Raw genomic sequence first — 21,909 nt, 5'->3', positions numbered from 1 at the left:
CACATGAAGTTTCCTTGTCTCCTTCTTGGTGATGGTTCTGCATTTATACGTGATAATATTGAGGTTCATAGAAGTTAGATGATTTCCTCGTTAGTGAGACCAGGACAGAAACCCAGGCCTCCTGTACTTTGAAGACTGAACTTTTAAACCGTTGGCTAAATTGTAGGGCTCCTGCTAATGCCATAGGGAGACCTCCCCAAAGAGTTAGAGACCCAGTCCCTTTTTGCCCTGCAGCCGCTGAAGTTGGAGAGTGGCAGTTTTGGTATCAGGTGCTGTTTCTTTTTTCTTTTTAAGATTTATTTATTATTTATTTATTTATTTAATTTATTTTTGGCTGCTTTGGGTCTTAGTTGCAGCACGCAGGATCTTCGTTGAGGCATGTGGGATCTTTCATTGTGGCGCGCGGGCTTCTCTTCAGTTGTGGCATGTGGGTTTTCTCCCTCTAGTTGTGGCACACGGGTTCCAGAGTGCGTGGGCTCTGTAGTTGTGGCGCACAGGCTCCAGGGCACATGGGCTCTGTAGTTTGTGGCGCACACGCTCTCTAGTTGAGGCACGTGAGCTCAGTAGTTCTGGCGCACAGGTTTAGTTGCCTTGCAGCACGTGGGATCTTAGTTCCCTGACCAGGGATCAAACCCGCGTCCCTTGCATTGGAAGGCAGATTCTTTACCACTGGGCCACCAGGGAGGTCCCCAAGTGCTGTTTCTTGATCCAGTTGGAAGTTGGCACAAGAATTGGAAATGTATTTGCACAAACAAGGAAGACTTGAGCAGTGATTATTACTGGGGTTTTCTCCTAATCTTCTACCTTGTTCAATAAAGGTCACACCACCTGTTTCTCTCCCATTGCACATTACCTTTGCTCCTTTGGTCTTAGCTACCATTTCACTAAAAGGAATTTCAGGCATTGCTGCCCCATCTTCTCCCCAAACCTCCAGTACCCCTCCACTTGTCACACTGTGTTGTCCTTGTCAATCAGCTTAAACCAGTGGTCCTCAACCTTGTGTGTGCCCAAGAGTCACCCGGGGAGCTGGTGAGAAATGCACATCCCCAGCCCAGCTGCAGAGACTGGGATTCTGCCGACCAGGGATGGGTCCTTAATCTGGTTTGTGACGAGCATTAGGTGAGTCCGAAGCAGGGCCTCCCACACTGCAGCATGCAGGGGCTCGTGAGAAACAGCCATGAGCCCGAGTTACTCCATTTTTGAATACTGTTTCTCTAGTGCCTGGTGAACAACCTTCCTTAAGAAGTAAATATTTAATTAATGAATAACCAGGAGAGGGAGCTTCCTGAGTGGGGATCAGTTCTGCTCAGCCAGGGCCCATGAGGTTCAAGGGGATGTCAGCTTGGAGTGGATTGGTTTACCTTCCTTCTGAATTTTGAGGAGACAATTCTGTGTTTCCACTCCACAGGAAAAGCCCCGAGGAGCTTCTCACAACTGGAGTTTGCTGTCATATGAGGCTCTCGGAAGAGCTGTCAGCTAGCTCTTTTGCTCACGGCGGCAGCCTCTGCACCTGCCTTCACTGTCTGTTGTTGGCTTTGAACCTCAGGAGCCACTTGAGGCTGTAGGTGATGATTGTCTGGATACACAGAGCCAGAAAGGCTCCCCATCCACTCTTCCTGTTAACCTAATATTTTTTGAACAGCATATTTCTTAGTCAAGAGTGTCAAAACCCTAGCGCTTTTTTGTTTTTTTGGCGGTACACGGGCTTCTCACTGTTGTGGCCTCTCCCGTTGCGGAGCACAGGCTCTGGACGTGCAGGCTCAGTGGCCATGGCTCACGGGCCCAGCCGCTCCGTGGCATGTGGGGTCTTCCCAGACCGGGGCACGAACCCGTGTCCCCTGCATCGGCAGGCGGACTCTCAACCACTGTGCCACCAGGGAAGCCCCCCCTAGCGCTTTTGACACGAGGCATAATGCTGAGAGGCATTATGCCTAACAGACACAGTACGGGCTCTGGGACATTTAAATCTGGGTGTGGGCCCTGGAGCCCCCCATTCTGTAAGAACCCAGTTAGCCTCTATGAGCCTTGGTATCTTGGCCTGGTCAAGTCGAGATAATAATTTCCCACTTCTTTAATGATTGTGAAGATTAAAGAAAATATATGAAAAGAATACAGGACACTGCCAGCTCAGAGTAATTACTCAGTAAAGGCATTATTGCTGCTAGTTTAAGCAAGTCCTCATGAAATTAGAAAATTAGATGCTCTGATTTTTGTTTTTACTTGCCCTTCCATCATGCACAGTTTCCCACCTTTCTCCTTCTTTATCTGCCTAGCTTTGTAAATGTCTAGAAGGAGAAAAAATTAAAGGGCAAGTGGGAGGGAGGCATCAGCTAGTAATAAAGGAACATGCTAACTGGATATGCAGCCAATTCATGCTATGGAATATTCACTGGCTCCCTAGTACTCCTCCACAATATTTTCTCCCATCTCTTGGCCACCCACCAATATTCTGGGAAGCAGCCCCTCTGTTCCTTGCACATGCTCTTTGGTCCTCCAGTCTCTCCTGCCTCTGTCCTTCCCCCACATGCCTTTCTTTACGAGTACACTGAAGCCAGAAAGCCACTGCTCCCATCCGTGCCTCAGAAGTTCTCTGCTATGTGTTTGCACACCTCCAAAGACCACTCGATGCTTTTGTCTCCTGTCATGCTGTCTTGCTTTTCCACTGCCAGCAGAGGAGGGAAGATGTGTCCCTACTCTCTTCCTAAGGCATTCAGCCTGTCCCAACCCCCATCTGTTTTGCTCCACCTGTGTTTTGACTTGTCCTCTCCCCTTACCTGAGGCTTTGCCCATCAAAATCCCCTTCATTTGTTCTTTTCTCCTCTGCTTTCAACAGGAAGCTCTTCTATACCTACCTTGGAAAATCTTCCTCTTGACCAGTAACTCTCTTGCTGGAGTATAGTTTATTTTCTGTCTTTCCATTCCAAGCCGATCTAAGTGCTGTCAGTATATGTCATCCATGTTGCTTTGGCATCTACTTGATCTTAGTATGAATAACAATTTCCCTCCCTCTGGTGTTGCTGTCTTTGATGGTACCTATGCCCTCCCGTTTGCTAAATCGAGTGGTCCTCACTCTGTCTTGGTGTCACTCGGCAAAGCTGCTCGTTCGTATCTTCTTGAAACTACCCCCCTCCCTTCATTATGCTTCAGTTCTGAGATTCTCCCTCCTTGTCTGATTAGTCTTTGTGAATTTCCTGCATGGTTCCGTGTCTTTCTCCTTCTTTCTAAATCAGTCACAGCCTCAGTGCTTAGCCCTCTGGTCTGCGTGTTCACCAGTGACACTCGTTGGCTCAGATTCCATGTTCTTTCATGGATTTAAGTGTAACTTCTCTCTGAATAATACCAGCTCTGGTCACCAGCTTTCCTACTAACTGGTCATCAGTTCATCTCTCTGTTTAATGGATGCCTTATTTCCCTCTATAAACCTTCAGTTGCCTACAGAATACAAGCAAATGGTTGGTAAAACTGCTCATATGTGAACCTGAAGTCTGATTGGTGTTACCAACTTTTGGAAGTTATTTCATGTAGAATGGGGTTCATTAGATGTGTTATTTATGGCCCCAAGTGTACACACTCCATCCTCTCCATACAACAAGATAGATCTCATCTCTAATCAAGAAAAGCCAGCATGGACCATCTTGGCAGGCAAGGAGGCCTGATCATCTCTCTTACTTGTGCATCAAACACTTGGGCAGACTGCTATGCTGCAAGTTCAGGCCCAGAGAGGATGATGGGAGGAGATGCGCGTTTTTCAGTCTTAGTTCTGCAGATCCTTCTCAAATGGTTCAGGGGCGAGGGGTGTGTGCCATTTGCTTCCAGGCTCTCCACGCTCACTCCTGCCACAGCAGCTGCAATTGACCTCTTTTCATTTTTAGATGCTTTGGGGAAAGAGTTTGTTCGAAGAAAGTCTACCACAATTAAAAGAAAAAGTCGCGGATGATCCTTGAGCTTTCTAGTATCCCTGAGACTTGAGTCAGATTCCTTAGCTTGCCTTCATGTCCTGCCACGATTTCCCTTTACAGTATCCCAGGTTCAGGGTATTTGCGGGTGCTGCGTGCAGTTCTCAAGTACCCTCTTGCTTTGTAGAAGCTGCCCCTTTAGGAGTGTGTCCCTGCACATTTTTGCCCTTTTTTTTTTCATGTCTTGTAGTTTCTTTCTAACAGCCAGCCTGCTTGGATTCCTCCTGCACTCTCTTCCGCTCTCCGCTCCTCTAAATCCTGGCTTTGCTGGCACTGCGGAGAGCCTTCTTTCTGCTCAAGTCCTTTTTGATCATGTAATGTAGTTGTTTCTCCATCCTTCTTATACCATTTTCTTTGCCTGTAGATTTTATTTACAGTTAATATAACCTGTGCCTGATATTATTTACATGTGCCCATGTCTTTTGAAGTATATTATAAGATGTGGATTACAAATAGATTATAAGATGTTGTTATAAGCTCTTGGTGGTTAGCCTGATTTACACTACATTTGTATCCTGTGGTCCATCACAATGATCTCTATTTATGTGGGTCTACTTTTGGCTTGAATTGTGAGTAGTAAAGATAAGAATAAAACACTGGTTATTCTCCATTCTCCAAACAGAAAAAATTACAATCGCACTCCTTCTCGTACATGGTTGCAGATTTTATTTTTCTCAAAGAAGCATAGATGCATGTGTTTTTAGGCAAGCATGTACAAAATAATTGCCCACGGTTTTCCCTCAGCTGTCCTATTTCTGTAATATATTTAAGATATAATTCAATACATATAAATTTAATTTACCCATAAAGCTCACTCATTTTTAAAGCTCAATACATAAAGTACATTGAAGTTTTTGTGCTTGACCTAGGAGTTTAACTCATTCTGTACATAACACTAGTAGTGGTAGTAGTAGTAATAATAGCATGTACCATCTAATCAGCACATATTGTGTGCTAGGCACTGTGTTAAGTGCCCTGCACAGAGTATTTCACCTCCTTCCTACAGTCCAGCAAGGCAGGCTTTATACTTCCCAGTTCATAATTGTTCAGAGGCTCAGTGAGTTGCCTGAGATCACACAGTTAGGAAGCTACTGATGTGAGTCTAGCACTGGGTGACACTAAAACCCAGACAGTTTCTACTAAATCATAAACCTGTTCAGTAGTTCTTTTTTTATTTCATTTCAGCTTTATTGAGGTATAATTGACATATGGTGAGAACAATTGAGTTTTACTCTCTTAGCAAATTTAAAATCATACAGTATAGTATTATCAACTACAGTCACCATGTTTTACATTAGATCCTCAGGCCTTGTTCATCTTATAGCTGAAAGTTTGTATCCTTTGACCAACCTTTCCATATTTCCCCTACCTTCCAGCCTCTGGCAACTACTTTTCTACTTTCTGTTTCTATGAGTTTGATTTTTTTTTTTTTTTTGTAGATTCTACATATAAGTGATACTAGATGGTATTTGTCTTTCTCTGTCTGGCTTATTTCATGTGTTTGGTAGTTCTCTTTGAGTCTCTCCATCTCTCAGGGCTCAGTTTAATGGTGGTTTGAAGAGATGCCTATGCCAGTGCCAGCTTGCCTGCTGCATCCACTGACAATGTGACTTCCAGGGACATGCTGTAGTATGAAAGCCAAGATTGTATTACCTTATAAGTTAGGGAAAATACGGCAAGTGGTCTGGGTTATTACAGAAGGAGCCCACCTGAAGTGAGACAGAGCCTTGAAAGCCAGGTTTCTTTGGGGCTGGACACTGGGAGAGGCAGGCTGGCCTGGTGCTTATGGGCATGGACTTTGGGTGGACTTATTTGGACTCAAAATCTGGGCTGCCACTAAGTGCTGTGTGACTGGGGACAAGCCTCCTGCGTTGTAAGGAAGAATTGTCAATATTTATACATCCTTCCTGGCATTGTGGGGATTCGGTGAGGTAATCACTCAGCGCCCTGCTTAATAATAGAAACCATTAGGAGCCAATTATGATTTTTTTCAGTCATACATAGAATAGAACAAGTTTCTTATGTTTCAAGCAAGGCTGGAACCAATAATACAAACTTTTCCTTAAATGCATTAAAGTTAGCTTTTCAGCCTGAAAACCCATAATTCCCAAGACATTTAAGTATTGAGAGCCTGGTGAACTAAAATGACAGTTGAGCTCTAAATAAAGAGTCTTGAATTCAGATGCAATCACACAGAATATACAATTTGAGTGTATTTAATACCACTGAACACTATGTTTAAAAATAGTTAAGATTGTAATTTTAATGTTATGTGTATTTTACCACAATAATAGTAATAAAAAATCCCATAGAATCAAGAAAATGAGACTGAATTTCTGGAAAGTGAAGCTCCAACCTTGCCCTGCAGAAATGAAAAGTCATGTAATTTTTCTGGACTGTTCTTTCCTGAGTGGTTGGATTACATCAGGATTTCTCAACTTCAGCACTATTGACATTTTTGACTGCATAATTCTGAGTTTTGAGGGCTGTCCTGTGCATTGTAGGATTTGAGCAGTATCCTGGCCTTTACCCACTAGTTGCCAGTAGCATTCCCTCCCCCAGTTGTGACAACCAAAAATGTCTCCAAACATTGCCAGTGTCCCCAGGGTGGGAGACAAATTTCCCCTTGTTAAGGATGGACTAAATCAGTGGCTCCCAAGCTTGGTTCTGCGTCTGAATTGCTTATGAAACGTATTGAACACACAGAGAGGATTATTTGTAGGTGTGGTTCGAGGCCTGGGAATTCCTGGTTTTTTCAAGCTCCATGGCGATACTGATGCTCTTGGACCCAGATTTAGAAATGACTGTCTCTACACCCCACTACATTTCTAGCTCTATCTGCTTGTGATATCTCTGGCTCCCTCAGTAACGTTTATGGAGTGCTTCAGAACTTCCATCAGTAAGATGGTCCTAATGGTTCCTCACCTTTAATTACTCTACAGAGAGTATGAACATAACACCCTCAAGAGCTTCTTCTGTTCCACTTAAGAAAGCCTGGGTGATGTTGCACCACTACTTTCTGTGCTGTCATAATCAGGTAGAATGATATTGGGACAGGAATAGTCATTGCTCATCTGATTTTTGCAACTCTTGGATTTGGTATTGTAACAACTATTTCTTTTTTTAAAAATTTATTTATTTTAGTTTTGGCTACTTTGGGTCTTTCCTGCTGCACGCAGGCTTTCTCTAGTTGTGGCGAATGGGGGCTACTCTTCGTTGCGGTGTGTGGGCTTCTCATTGCGGTGGCTTCTCTTGTTATGGAGCACGGGCTCTAGGCTCACGGGCTTCAGTAGCTGTGGCTCGCGGGCTCAGTAGTTGTGGCACACGGGATTAGTTGCTCCACGGCATGTGGGATCTTCCCGGACCAGGGCTCAAACCTGTGCCCCCTGCATTGGCAGGCGGATTCTTAACCACTGCGCCACCAGGGAAGCCCCTGTAACAACTATTTCTTAAACTTCCTTTACTATAAAGTGACCTAATACTTCCCTTTCTGGTTTTAGCTCTGTCCCTTTGTATGTGAGAGTGTATGTAACTTCATAAAATCTTAGAGTTTGCCATGCTTTGGAAGAGAAAGACAGAAAACATATGTCTCCCCTCAGCTGAGAACCCAGTTTAATTGCACAGGAATGAACTCGAGTGTTCTGCTTTTTCTTCTGAAAATGAACTACAGATTTCAGTTTGCTTTCTGGGTAGGAAGGGGTGATAGTCTCCTCCATTCTATTTCCCTTCCTCAACTCTGTCACTAAGAGCACATTGGGTAACTCAGGACAGAGCCTTTTATCAACCGTGCTTTCTTGAGAGTTTGGTGACTGAGACATCTCACATTTCTAGAACGTTTTGCGTGTGTCACACTTTGTACTTCATTTTCCTGTTAGGTCAACTGGCAGTTTGCGGAGAGGTATATAAATATGTAGATTTCAGCATTAAGCAGGACTCTGGGTTCCCAGAAAAAGCTGTTTCGTTCTGCAGAAAGGCAGCTTGTACTTTGTCTCTAGGGGTATATAGACCTGTGCAGTGTGCCCTCCAGAACTGCGAGGGAATGAGAGCAGCCTCAGGGAAAGAAAATATGTGCTCTTCTAGGTTGTTTTTTCTAGAATTTCCATCAGATGTACTTGCGGGTCCTCTAACTAAGTCAGCGGTACCAGCGTGGCACTGGACAGCCTCCCCTGCAGCTCCCAAAGTCTCTCAACTAGCAAGTCCTGTGAAGGTTACCTCCTAAATGGTTCTTGATTCTGTCCACCTTTTCTCCATCCTCGCTGCCACTGCTCTCGCTTGTCTCCACTTACCTCCTCAGCTGGCCTCCCGGTCACCTCTCTTACTTCCCCTCCGATGCATTCTCCCAGGCATTCTGCAGTGACTTTCCCGCCGCACTTAGATTAAATTCCAGACGTCCTTGCTGTGGTTATTAGGACCCTGCTATCCTCAGCTCTTGCCTACATCACCAGCTTTGCTTAGAGTCAATGTGGCTTCCCCCAAATTCCTCTGTCTTGGTTCTCATTACAATTGACTTTTTTCCTTTCATGAATGCATAGTTCTCAGAGCCTTTACAAATGTGATTTTTCTCTTAACTGGAAATTACCGCCCCTTCATTTCTCTGCTTATCTAACTCCTGTTCACTCTTCATCCCAGATGAAGAGTAAGCTGCTTAAAAGTCTTCAGATTTCTCAGATCAGACGAAGGCCCTTGTTATATGCACTTGTAACATCCTATATGGCCCCACTTATTCATTGTGTGATGTTCTGCATGGGCCAAGTGTGTTCCCAGTGCCTAGGACAGGGCCTGATATGTGGTAAAATCATAATAATGTGAGCAAAGGAAATAGGTGATGTTCGTACTTTTTCTGTCCTATGATGCAATTAAATATAATTATGAAAGGAGTGGCCCTGGTGAGAAGAACATCCCTTCCCTTGTTCCCACCATGCATTCTAAATATATTATTATATCTTATGAATTGACTTTATGAAGATCTATTTTTGTCCTTCCATCAAAGTCATCCATAATCAAAAGACAACCAAATGACTTTGAGATAAGCTGTATCAATTTTCAAAATGATTATAGATGGATCATTACCCTGGGACAAGTTTGTGGTGATCTATTTGCATTCGTCAGCCTCGTCACCATAAGATGCTCATAATTTCCGCTGTCGCTTCATTCTTGACCTCCTGACCCATGTAAACAACTACCTATCTGCTTACTTGTCATGCCCATCTAGATGTCCCTTGCACCTCAAACTCAACATATTCAAAACAGTCCTCATTGTTCCTTCCAACCCCAAGCCTGTGCAGTTTTGCTTTTCTTCATATTTTCCTTTTCTCAGTGACATATGAACATACACCCAGTTTACTGAAGCTGAAATTACATGTCTTCCTAGACTCTTCTCATTCCCTCAGCTTTTCTGTCCAATCAGTTACCTCAGAAAACTTACCTGCATCTGGTCCCTCTTTGTCACACCTGCTGCTGCTGCTGCTGTTGGTGGCCCTATTCCCTCTGGTCAGTGTGGAGGAACATAGAGATCAAGGGAGGACTTAAAAATAAGTGTGTCATAGATCCTCAAAGGAAGAACTTTAGAAGAGAGAGACTAGTATCTACACAAACAGGAAATTATGCACACAAAGTAGGTAGACATAAATTGAGAATAGAGGAATATGAGAAAGAAACAATTAAAAATCTCAGAAATAAAAAATATACATATAGTAAGTAAAATGTAAAAAAAAAAAACCTACAACAGGAAAAAAACAATAAAACACATAGAGTTACTCTACAGTGGATTTGGCTATAGAGAGAACCAGTAACTTGGAAGATGAAAATAAGAAATACATCCAGAATATATTCCAAAAGATAAGGAATGAAAAATATATATGAATTTGAAGTTGAAGTTGTGTTGAAAGGACACGTGAAGAAGTTCCATCCTATGTTTAATTGACAATCCTATTAATGAAGAACAAGAACGGAAGGAATGATGGAGAGGTGATATTTGAGGAGATCCTGGCTAATATCTTACCTCTCTGGAATTGAAAGAAGTTCCATAGGGGCTCTGGATTTGGCTGGTTGGATGGATAGAGGCTCTGCCATTAGGAGTTGTACTGACTTAATACTCTGTCTAAGAGTCATGAAAAAAGGGAAGGTTTCTAAGCAGGGGAGTGACATGGTATGATTTGTACTTTAGGAAGGTCAAAATTTGAGAATTGTTTTGTGAAGGTAAAATGAAATAAGAGAGACTAGTTAGACAGCTCTTGCAGTAGCCCAGGTGAGAAATGATTATTATGTCATGGCCTAGGATAGTGACAGAGGAGACAAAAAGAAGTCAGACATATGTCTCATCAAGACATATGAGAAGATTAAATTGACAGGAAATTGGTGATTGATTATACGTGGGAGGTAAGAGAGAGCAAAATGTTAAGGATGATAACGAGATTTCTTGTGAACAACTGGGCAAATGTTGGTGACAGCTACCAAGATAGAAAACACTAGTGGAGGAATATTCAGGTGGAGTCGCATTCTTCATGGAACATTTACAAATGGGTACAGGAAAATACGAAAGCTTGTCCACATGGTTGGACTTCCTTTCAGATTTCCTTTGTGTTTTGATACACTGGCCAACTTGTCTCTTGGCCTCCAGTGTAATCGCCTATCATTAGAAAATGCACATTTGATTGTGTCACTTTCCTGCTTAAAAACCTATGATGAGTCCAAACTGTCAAGAGTTAGACATCTTTGGCCTCCAGCTTGCCTTTCTAGCCACTTTCTCTCATTCACGCATATGACATTGTCAACTCCTCCATATGCAACATGAACATCCACTTACCGTGACTTTATGGGTGCCCTAAGTAATCCAAATAGCAACTATTTTTAATTGCTTCTCTGTACCCATGGGCAGAATAAAGAGGTTTAGAGAGTAACCTCTGAGGTTGACTTGGCAGGACTGAAGAAGAACAAACAACATGAAGGAGAGGGAAGACGTAACGTTGATTGCAAGATTATTTTCTGGCAGACCAGAAAAAGATGACTAAAAGTTGAAAAGTGAAAAAGAATTTTGGAGTAAGATTTGAATTTGAGGTTATGGAAGGATACACGCTCCAGTTAAAATGGCCTGAGACAGAAGGGGACTAGAGAAGTCAGGGCTGGAGGTGTTGATTTGAGCATCAAAAGTGAGAAGAAAGTTGGAGCAGAGAGTTCTTCCCCTGGATATCAAAAGATTCAGTGTTGACTTGGGAGTTCATCATAATTTGTGTGGGTAGTCCATGAAGCAGGATCATCTACTGTTCTCATTGAGCCTTAAATAACATTTTTCAAAAGCTCACTCTGTGCCAGGAATTAAGAGGCCCAGAATTTCATTGCCTTCCCCTCAGGTGTTAGCTCTGGGCCCTTGGGCTTGTTGTTGATGGTTGCTAGTACTCCAGATTTGGGACAGAGTTAAAGAGCAAGGGTTCTGGAATTATATAGGTCTGGGTTCAAATTCTGGCTTTGCCCCTTATGCTGTGAGGCTTTGAGCAAGCTACTTAACATCTCCAGATGCTCATACAGTTTTCTCATTTGTAATGTAGACTTAGTAACATCATCTTGTAGGGGATATATGGTAGTCACTCAATAAATAGTAGCTACTACTATTATCATTAGTATCAGAAGGGCTAGCCAAGTGATGATAGATAATGAAAGTCTGGGTTGATGATATGTCAAAGGTAGGGGAGTTTTAGAAAGTGCATGAGGTTGTGGCCATTCTTTGGATATTCCAGACCCTTCCAGAAGAGCCTGTTTTATTGTTCTTTAAGGCTGTGGTTTAGCCTCAGGTTGCTGTGGTCACATTCATGGGACATATATTTGAGACTTGGAAGCTCACTTCCTCCACTACTTGCTGGCAGATATCTCAGCACATCCATAAGCACTCTAGAAAGAAGGATGAATAGGCGTTAGTGCATCCACTCACGAACAAAGTAAAGCAACTACATGGCAAAGTGAGATAAGTAGTAAAAGGGGGCAAAAAGCCCTACATTAAAAAAGTAAACTCACTTCTTAATACTCCCTTTGCCACTAGTTCCTCTTAGTATTCTTCGACAGTTGCCTTATACCCAATCTCAGTTTCTTCGCAGTTGATAAACCATCATAATCCTGTGTTTAAATTGAACTTGAACTCTACTTTGCCTTCAGAGCTTATCTGGCTTTTTCATATCTACCCACCTGGTCTGATATCACCCTGTCCATCAGAGTCAGCAGTCATTTCTGTTTATCCTACCGAACCTGTCTGACTTTTTTACTTTCATACCATGCACATAAATACGATTGACCTTCCACATATGAACTTGACACAAATAAGGAGACTATTTCACAGGAGTGAAGACAGGCAAACCTTAAGACCTGAACTGAGTCACAGTGTGAATCACTCATTTCCACATAAAACAGGACACTTGACTCAAGGTGTGGTGGAATGAAATGGCCTGCCAGCCAGGCCCGAGTCATCTGGGAGTACTTCTTGGAAAAGACGGATATTAAGGAAGGTAGAGAGGGATATAGGAATTGGGAAATTTGTTGTTTTTGCTGCCTGAGATATTGAAATTTGGAAAAAGATTTTATATCCATAGCAACATTGATATTAGGACAATGTAAAATAGTCAAGTACAAGGAAGGAGACTCAGAAGAGATAACTGATGTGAGTAGGGCTTTATTTTTGCATTGTTCATCTCTACATTTCTGTCCTTTTCTAAAATTGCAGTTTCCCTTCCAACTGAAGGGGAACACAGTTTCTACTGAGTAGAAGTATATCACAATTCCTAAAAGAGAAAGAGGTGTTTCTATTCCTCTTTAACCCACTAATACGTGAGAGCACTAATTATTTTTTGTCTTTGCTCACTTACATAGTCCAGTGATGTTTATGATGCCAAGATTGTACTTTGTCTTGCTGAATCTAATATTTAATTAGTTTCATGAAGCTTGAAACAAATCATTTTTAGTAAACCATTTAGACACAAATCATTTGTCAAGAAAAAGGTGGCATAGCCTGTCATCTTTCCATTTTTAAAATTAATGTGATACATAGTTTTACTACTTTGGAGATGTAATTGTGAGCTCCCCCCTTTTTCATTTCTGACAGTCACTGAAGTCTTGTGTCAGTGATTCACGTTGGAACTGTCGTCAAAATACTTGCTTTCCAAGAACCAGCTAAATTTGTCTCAGGAAAGTGTGGCTTTTGTCGTTAACTTTCAGATTATTTAGGCAGCTGTTAGGAAAACAGAATACGCATACACACCTCTCGGGACGCATTGGATTCCTCCATATTAAAGATATGTGGCTCAGAAGCATGGAGAGTAGTCATCGGGCTGAACGGAGGAGAAATAACGCTGTTGTAAAATGACTGGTGTCATTGACGCAGTGTCAGGAGGCACCTCTGGGAACTAGAAGGCTTATTGCACATGAAACTTTCTCCAAGTCACATTCTAGGCTAAGTCGTAGTGAACATGCATATCCCTTCTCAGAGGTGTCCTGACATTTGGAAGCTGGGTTTCTTTTCTTTCTGGGCCAACATTACTCATAACTGCTGTGCAGAATATGTTCAATGAATTTCCATCTATAAAAGCAAAGTAAAATCCCAAGTGCTGTCTAACTGTCAAAATAAAGCAGCTGTCACATTCTTTTAAAGCACTAGAGAAAGGCTTTTTAATAGTCTGGGCCCAAAAACTTTAAGTCTTTGTGGAAAATGGTTTTGCAATTACAGGGCTGTATGACAATGGCACGACGCGAGGGCAGCTGCGTGGTGGTGATGGGGGATTGCTCCTGTCTTCCTCTTGCTGTCGGTCTTCCATCTTTAGCTCCTGCCTGAGCTTCAGAGGCAGTCGGAAGAGACCAGAAGAAAGGGAAAGAAGCTAAAAGTTTGAAAAAAGAATTGTTCTTAATCAAAAAATGTTCATTAATTGCACCCTTGTGGCCTAGCAGCCACTCGCTTGGGAGGTGACAGAGGTGTCTCAGAGGCAGTCTCTGCCTCCTAACGAGTATAAGCTAGTTAGCAGAAGAAAGGAAAATGAGTTGAAGAATAGAGAACAGGATGAGATGAGTGCCAAAGGCAGCACTGGGAGTTGGAGTCACTTGAGGAAGAAGGAAGAATTGGGTACTCATTCATTCATGTATTTAATTTCTTTAACCAACTTGTAAAAAAACATACCTGCAAAGCATCCAAGCAGGATTTAGGAGCTGAAAGAACCTATTCATAGGTAACATTTATCCAATGCCTTGCTATGTACCAGGTGCAATTTCAAGGCTTTTACATACATCCTCTCAGTTAATCTTCACTGCCCTACAATGTGCAAGATACTGCTTTTATTTTCAGAAAAGAAAATGGAAACATTGAGAGGAGAAGTAAAAAGCCTAAAGCTACAAAATTAGGGACTGCAGAAGTTGGGGTTCAACCCCAGGAAGTCATTTTCTAAAGTCATTCAAGTGCTCATAGTTGGGGGAAGGTATAGAAAAGCTAGTTGGTAAAAATTCAGCCTTCAAAATGCTTTTCTGGTGTCCCTTCACTTACTGTCATCTCATAAGCATTTTTCCCCTCATGTCTTTAAAAACATTTGAAATACAGAAGATTTCAATGAAGCCAAGCTTTGTTTTGGGGATGATGCTCATTTTAGGACAGACCTGGGCCTGAGAAGTAGATGTCAGAGGTGGGGACTGCAGCCCACAATCCATAGTTGCTGACAGGCGTGTATCACATCGGATGGGGAAGCTACCAGCCTCCATGGGCTGGTGTCAAGGCATCAGTGTGGGCAGCAGCAGACTTGAGAGCTCCGAGGTGAGCATTTGGCCTGGGTAATATCCGCAGGCCGGTGCCCTGCCAATGGGCAGAAACAGATGGTTGAACAGGAACTGCTCAGCTCATCAGGGAGGGGACACTGATGAGGGACAGCAGCTGGGTCGTGTCCGGAGAACGTGTCTCAAGGCAGGTGGGACTCCACAACCTCCGAAATAAACAACTGGGGACTCCCAAGGATGTTTCTTCTTGGGGTTCTCTCATGCCTGAAAGCAGCCATGAGCTTTGGGTGCGAGAGTGATCTTTTTTTTTTTTTTTTTTTTTTAAGAGATGAAAGGGAGGCAGGGGGAGGATCTGGTTTACTGAGGAAGAAGATGAAGTGTTAATCTTGAAGGGGTGGCAGGACATCCACCAGGGGTTGTTGGGAATGGAGGACCAGACCTTAGAAGAAGGGTCACAGTGGGTGACATGGGTTCAGGAATTTATGACACTGGCATTTCATTAAAGGCAGGAGAGAGTTTAGAAAGGAAAGCGAAGGATCAACATCTACTTTAAGGATTAGGTAGAAAGAGTAAATATTCTTTTCTCTCTCTAATCCTTAAAAAAATCTTTTTTTTTTTTTCTTACCCAATTGCAGTAGGTTTAATAGTGGACCCAAAAAGTATGTCCAAGTCGTAACCCCCAGAATATGCAAAGGTGATCTTATTTGGAAAAAGGGTTTTTGCATATTTAATTGTGGATCTTGAGATGAGATCACCCTGGATTTAGGGTGGGCCCTAAATCCTCCTTATAAGAACAGGAGAGAAGACCATATGAGGACAGAGGCAGAGATGTGGATCACAAATGAATTGCTGGGGAATTTGGCCATTCTCAGGAATCTAGGTGATTTCATGTAAAGTAGGTCAATCTTTCTGTACAGGAGATTTGCTTTCTGGACTTACTCTTTGATAAATTAAGTTGAATAAAGGAATTCTTTTGGAGAATAAGAGTAAAAATAAAAAGGGAGGAATAAATTTCCCCCCCAGAAAAACAAAAAAAGCTTACCCCTTGAATAGAACTGTTGGCACATGGTACCTTTCCAATCAAATTCGGATGGAAATGCATACTTTGACAAATAAAAATTTTTGTGCCATCATTAAGATTTTCCCAGATTAATATAAAGAGAAGAATTACTTTCTCATGCTGCAAGATGACCTCACCGTTGCTAAAGGGAACGGGGTAGAGAGTGCACATAATCCCCAGTCCCCTGCACAAGGAAATCTGGTAACTGTCTAACCCTCTGGGTTATCCTGAAAAACATTCCTGCTCTTCCCTTCTCACTGCTGAGTCTGAGAAGGCAGTTTTGACCTTCAGAACAAAAAGCTTAAGGGATTTAGTTATGATTTTTTTAAGTTATGAAAACATGCTCAGGCAATTAAAATAATTGTGCCTCAATACTCTACATCCAGATATATTCATATCGAGTGTAGAAGTTAGTTTTCATTCCTTTAGAGTTTATGGAATCAAAGGGAGAGGAACCAGTTTTCATCCTTTTAGATCAAATTTTCTTTTCTCCTGGGCTTTCGTCTCAATGAGGTAAAAGGCAAATTATTCCGTGGGTCTACAAAAAGCTACCAAGGCATCGCACTTGTCACCCTACTTCCAAGTCATAGAGAACTGGGCAGATAGATGGAAACATCTTATGTAACCTGAACAAATGTTAACTAAAACATAGAGCCGACCTTTGGCTTAGAATTTAAGTCAGGCAAGGGGCTCACGTCAAATTGAGGGCTTTGTATAGGAAGTGAGAAAAGCACTGCTACCAGAAGAGTGTATTTGGGGTATCTCATTCAGTCCCTGTTTACAGGAGCAGTTCGTGCTTACCTGTGTGGCCTTGCTAATGGATGGAGACAATTATACCTGTTGAATTATACTCTTCATCACCTGGCTGACTCAATGCTCTTCCAAACTGTGAATCACAGAGTGGTCTGTGAGGGGAGTAGTGACAACCTTCACATGTCTGAGCAGCTGCTTAGAGCCACCCCGCAGTGGTTTACCTGGTAGGAGGTGGGATGTGTGCTGATTAATCCAGGCTGTCCTTCGAAATGGTTTACTTTTACAGTCAAGCCTTTTTTGTTTGTTTGTTTTGGAAAGGAAAGTTAGTGAACGTGTGGATTTTCCATTTAACAGAAGTGTACTGAGTCTCCTCTGTGTACTGTGCAACTAGTACTGAGGGGTGGAGAAGGTTACGAAGATGAATTAAGGTGCCTTGTTCTCAAGGGACAAGAAGATAAGGCAGATATACTAAGTCCTTAGGAGTGATATATTTAATGTGCTAAGCACAGAGGGACTGATCTCTATCTGGGGAAATCAGGGACATCTCCTCAGAGGAGGTGTCATTGTTAGAGTTGGAACAGAAAGGAGGAGATGGACATTTTAACAAATGGCATTAAGTGAAAGTACGGGGGTGGGATTTTTTTGGATGAATCATCCGCTAATCCAGAAGCATGGGGAACGTGTACAACATTAGTAAAGCTTGACTGCTTGAGACCAGATTGTGGAAGGCCTTGGATGACAAGCTAAGGGATTTATACTGTATAGGTGATGGTCATGGAGGACCTATGAAGGCTACTGGAGCCAAAGAATGACATGAGTTAAGTTTGTGGGGAAAGCGTGATTTTGCCTAATTATAGTTAACGTGGGGATTGGAGACAAAGAAACTGGAGATGCAAAGACTGTTTTGCAAGGATCTGGCACCAAGATCCTGAGAACTCTTAACCAAAGGTGGTAGTAAGATCTGGAAAGGATTAAGGGGAGAGAGGTTGTGGAGGAAGGAATGATGGGACGCAGTGTCTTGTAAATATCCGTACGTCACAGAATAGAGAAGGCAAAGATAAGTTCCCTAGAAGTGTACATGGAAGAACTGCCAGGAATAGGCAAGGCAAGTGCAGGAACTAATGGAAGGTAGGAATCTGAGTTTGATAGACCAGTGGAGCATTTGATTGGAAACTTATGGCAAGTAGTTAGTGCTAGTAATGATGGGCTGGTACTCAGGAAAGACACTGGGGCTGAGGAAACAGAATTAAGGGTGATGGATTTGGGGTATGACTTATCTGGTAGGAGTTGGAAGGAGGAGTGTCAGGATTTTAGAAGAGTGGTTAGGAGGAGGTGAGAAATAATGATGTGAATGTCACAGAGGAAAATGCTACATCACCTGTAACAAATCAGAACTGGAGAGTGAAGAAATAAAGGTTAATGATGCTCCGGGCTGTAGTGGTGTCATAATAAGACACAGAAATCATGGCTGGGATGGAGGGAGTGTGGGGGCAGGGGCATGCTATTATTGGGGTAGATTGATGGGTAGGGAATGGTGAGAGTGATGATTTTTTGTTTGTATATTTAATAAAATGCTTGAAGGAGAGTTAACATGCTATTTCTAACAAACTGTCAGAGATTTGCAAGGGTGTTTGGGATCAGGCTATAGACTTGGGGCAGTTGAAATGAATGAGGAACTGACCAATTAAGTAAAAACAGAAGAGATAGGAACAGAAATTTGGAGTTAGGAAGCTAGAGATAAAAGAGAAATAATGAAAGATCTCTTGAATTTTATCGAAGGATTATTGATTATAACTGTAGGAGACTGAAGGAAATATAGCAGCTCTGGAAAGAGTGTTTCAAAAAGAAGGTAGTAATGATATTGTCAAATAAGGTGGATGGATTAAGGGAGATGAGAATTGCGAAAAGTCATTGGAATTAGGTTTGGGCAGTGGAGCCAGTGTTTCATTGGAACAGATAAAGAATGGAGGAGACAGGTGTAGGAAGTGGGCCGTGGGACCAGCCCTGTCCTTACATAACATTCGTTTTAACTGGTGAGGCTGCATTATGAGTGCATTATGTTCAGTTAACTATGGTTCCTTTTCCTCTGTGGTTTAAAGTTTTTCTTTAATCTTTCTCTATTAAATCTCTAAGTTTTGTTCTTCCAGAGTCTTTACTCCTTTCATATATCCAACTTCAGAATGTTCTAGATATGACAGTTCTAGAAGCCCATAGACTTCTGTCTTTTCAAATTTGATTCTGAATCTATGAATCAGACCTGAATTAAAATCCAAGAAATTCCTCTAAGTTACCTAGGCTAAGAATTCTAATTCTGAAAGCTGTAATTTAAATGCTTTCTCCTACATCAATAGCAATACTTTCCTGGGCTGATCTGTCCTTTCAATGTAATTTAAGTCTGAAATCCAGCCCTGTTATTTATATTTCAGTTTTGAGGGTACAAGAAGTAAGATTAGGAGGGTAGGAGACCACTAGGTCCTCATGAAATACCGACAGCCTGGAGAAGCCACTGGCAACTGGAAGTGCAAAATCCTCATCTTATGGGAAAAGTTTTGTTTCTAAAGCTCCTTTGTCCTTTGATTGTGAGAGCACGTTTGCCCCTTGACTCACAGCCAGAGCCATAAACAATGGACAAGTTCTTGCAAAGGTCTAGGAGTTGTGTAACCTGTAACCTCACTGTAGAACCCAATCTCCATTTCCAATCTTATTCTAAAGGAGACCAACTCAGAATGTCAGGAATACTTACCATCTTTCCACCCCTCAACAATTCTAGGTCCCTTTTCTGCCCACTGCATTTATAGTTGTAGGTTTAGTCATAGACCCTAGAGCTCCAGAGGGAGGGAGAGCATTGAAGGAACACTGAGGACTGTGTTGGAGCTTTTATCAGGGCCTAGAGGCCCTTCGAAAGGACTGTGAAGAGTGCTCAGAACTAACGAAGAGGGCAGACATAGCAGCATCGGGTCCAAGGGCAAGGATGCAAAGAGGAAATCAAGGTCTTCTAGTGATGTGAGAGGGTAAGGAAGTGGAGCCCTAACCCTTTTTTTTTTTTTTAATATTTTGCCCTTTGTTTTAATTCTCATTTAATTTAATTTAATTTAATTTAATTTAATTTAAAATTCTTACAACCGCCCTGAGGACTAGATAGGTCCTCTGCCCATTTTACAGGTAAGTTAGTTGAGGTTCAGCAAATTAAGGAAATTGTAGGTCTCACTGCAGAGAGGTTGACACAGCTAGGATTTGAACTGAGTCTGCTTGATTCAGAATTCCTTCCCCCATAGGACAGTGCCCCTCAGAGGGACAGGAGGAAAACATGTTTAGATGCTTTTCTGCGGTTGTATCTGAAAACCCAGGGCCATGTGTTGTATTTCTTTGATTTCTCTTCCCCATTTGTTTCTTGTCTGTAATGTGTTCCTTTGGTTGACACACTACTGCCCATCCCAGGAGATAGCCAGGGTCTGTTTGCATCCAAAGCAGAAAGAGTTTCGACATCTCTGGGCGAGCTGTGTGTGTCTCTTCACTACATTCTTTCAATCTGGAGGCAGGCGGAGCACAGCTGTGGCTGTTAGGCCAAGAGCACAGCTGTAGTCAGCCGCCAGTTGACACCATGGCACATGGTGTCATGGTCCCATTACTTGAGTGTGCCCTTCTCAAGCCGCTGCGTGATTGGCATTTGCATGGGCCACAGTTGGGGGAAGAATTCTCTGCACTTTGTAGGAACAATGTCACCATGCTTCATATTCCATTTGCCTCATGTTCTCATAAAAATATCCCCCATCCAAGCTTGTTTACATAAAATGAAACTGCTGGTTGCCCGATTCATGTACTCCTCTTGAGGAATTCTGGTTATCATTCGACCTTGCGAATTGTCATTGCCTGTGAGATCTTTGACCAAAGCTCTGTTTCATCCTGATTTTAATGTGGCTAAGTTAAATATGATCTATGTTTTTTTCAATTAGCAATGTTAAAGTATAGAAAAAATGACCACAAGGGTGATAAATCATTAATACAGCTGGTGGTGATGGCTGGTCGATTATTCCCTTGAGAAAAACAACACACTCACTGACACAACCAAGAATAGCATATGTAAATTCTTCTTACTTAGATATCTCTTTATTAGGCCTCTTCTTCTTCTTTTTTTTTTTTAATGTAAAATGATGAAATGAAACTGACACAAAGTATTTCCTTTTTTTCTATTTTTCAGAAAAAACCACTGTCTGCAATAATAAAGGAAGTCTGTGATGGGTAAGTGTTACTCAGGATTTATCCGGGGAGCTCCAGTCCACAAATTGAAAGGCAAATAAAATATTCTTGAGCAATCATTAAATATTATTCACTAAGTCACTATTTGACCTGCCAAAAGACACCAAGAATTGCTGTGTAAGATTTCCATGCCTTTTCAGCCAAAAAAATTATCACTGTTTCTCAAGGAATAGAAAGTGTAGAATGGCTGATATGTGGACACTGGAATTGATATTATTTATTTTGAAAAGTTGTGGTTCATTCATCCTGCTCACCCGGGAGCACTGTAAGTTCCTGAGGTTAAGTACACACTTCATCTGGTATAAAATGAGAGGGCCACTCAGGTCCCCATAGAAGATAAAATAATTTAAAAGACAGGTCAATGGGCGGTTGTGCTGCCATGTGGAACTCCACAATGATAGTGAACTTTCCTACTTCTCTGGGGTTGCTCTTACAATCCAAAGGAAAAGCACATTGATATGGAAGTTGCATGAGGTTTTTTATTTTTAAAGCAGAAGTGTGAATAGAGTATTACCTGGAATTTATTTAAGACCTGAGATCCTTAATTGGAACGTTCCAAGCTACAGCAGGCATACCGATTGGGGACTGTAGACTACAGAGACAATTGAAATGTAACCATTATCAAAAATTTAAATTGCACTTATTTCCCTCTCTCTGCTCCACTCACTCCTTCATAATAGGGAGGAATGGAACTTTACATTTAAATACCCTTCCCTCAAAGCCATGAAGATAAAATGCCTAGGGCTTCCCTGGTGGCGCAGTGGTTGAGAGTCCGCCTGCCGATGCAGGGGACACGGGTTCGTGCCCCGGTCTGGGAGGATCCCACGTGCCGCGGAGCAGCTGGGCCCATGAGCCATGGCCGCTGGGCCTGGGCGTCCGGAGCCTGTGCTCCGCGACGGGAGAGGCCACAGCAGTGAGAGGCCCGCGTACCACAAAAAAAAAAAAAAAAAAAAGATAAAATGCCTAAAGGTGAGCAATAGGCTTGGAATAACACCTAGATGACCCACATCTGAAATGGTTGGTCTCAGGGTCATGAAAGGGGGGCTAATGCCATCTTGTTTTAGGAACTGCACTGTGGGTAACTTGGGTACTGGCTCAATTCCAATCATAGGGTGTTTATTTCATCTAACTCTTTCAAACTATAAACAA

The 21,909-nt window shown here is 42.3% G+C and overlaps 1 protein-coding gene across 7 annotated transcripts in view; it reads left to right on the top strand.

The window, feature by feature from the left end:
- The window catches only part of ELMO1 (engulfment and cell motility 1), a 547,361-nt gene that overhangs the window by 102,625 nt on the left and 422,827 nt on the right, over positions 1-21,909 (top strand). For all 7 annotated transcript variants that reach the window (XM_067746730.1, XM_067746728.1, XM_067746734.1 and 4 more), the window contains one exon: positions 20,702-20,742. In XM_067746730.1, coding sequence (XP_067602831.1) covers positions 20,702-20,742 — 41 coding nt within the window. The remainder of the gene's footprint in view (positions 1-20,701; positions 20,743-21,909) is intronic.

The sequence above is a fragment of the Pseudorca crassidens genome, chromosome 8 (genome assembly GCF_039906515.1).
Source record: "Pseudorca crassidens isolate mPseCra1 chromosome 8, mPseCra1.hap1, whole genome shotgun sequence".
Classification (NCBI taxonomy): domain Eukaryota; kingdom Metazoa; phylum Chordata; class Mammalia; order Artiodactyla; family Delphinidae; genus Pseudorca; species Pseudorca crassidens.
The sequence above is the reverse complement of the archived record's forward strand: the minus strand, read 5'-3'. Positions and strand labels throughout refer to the sequence as shown.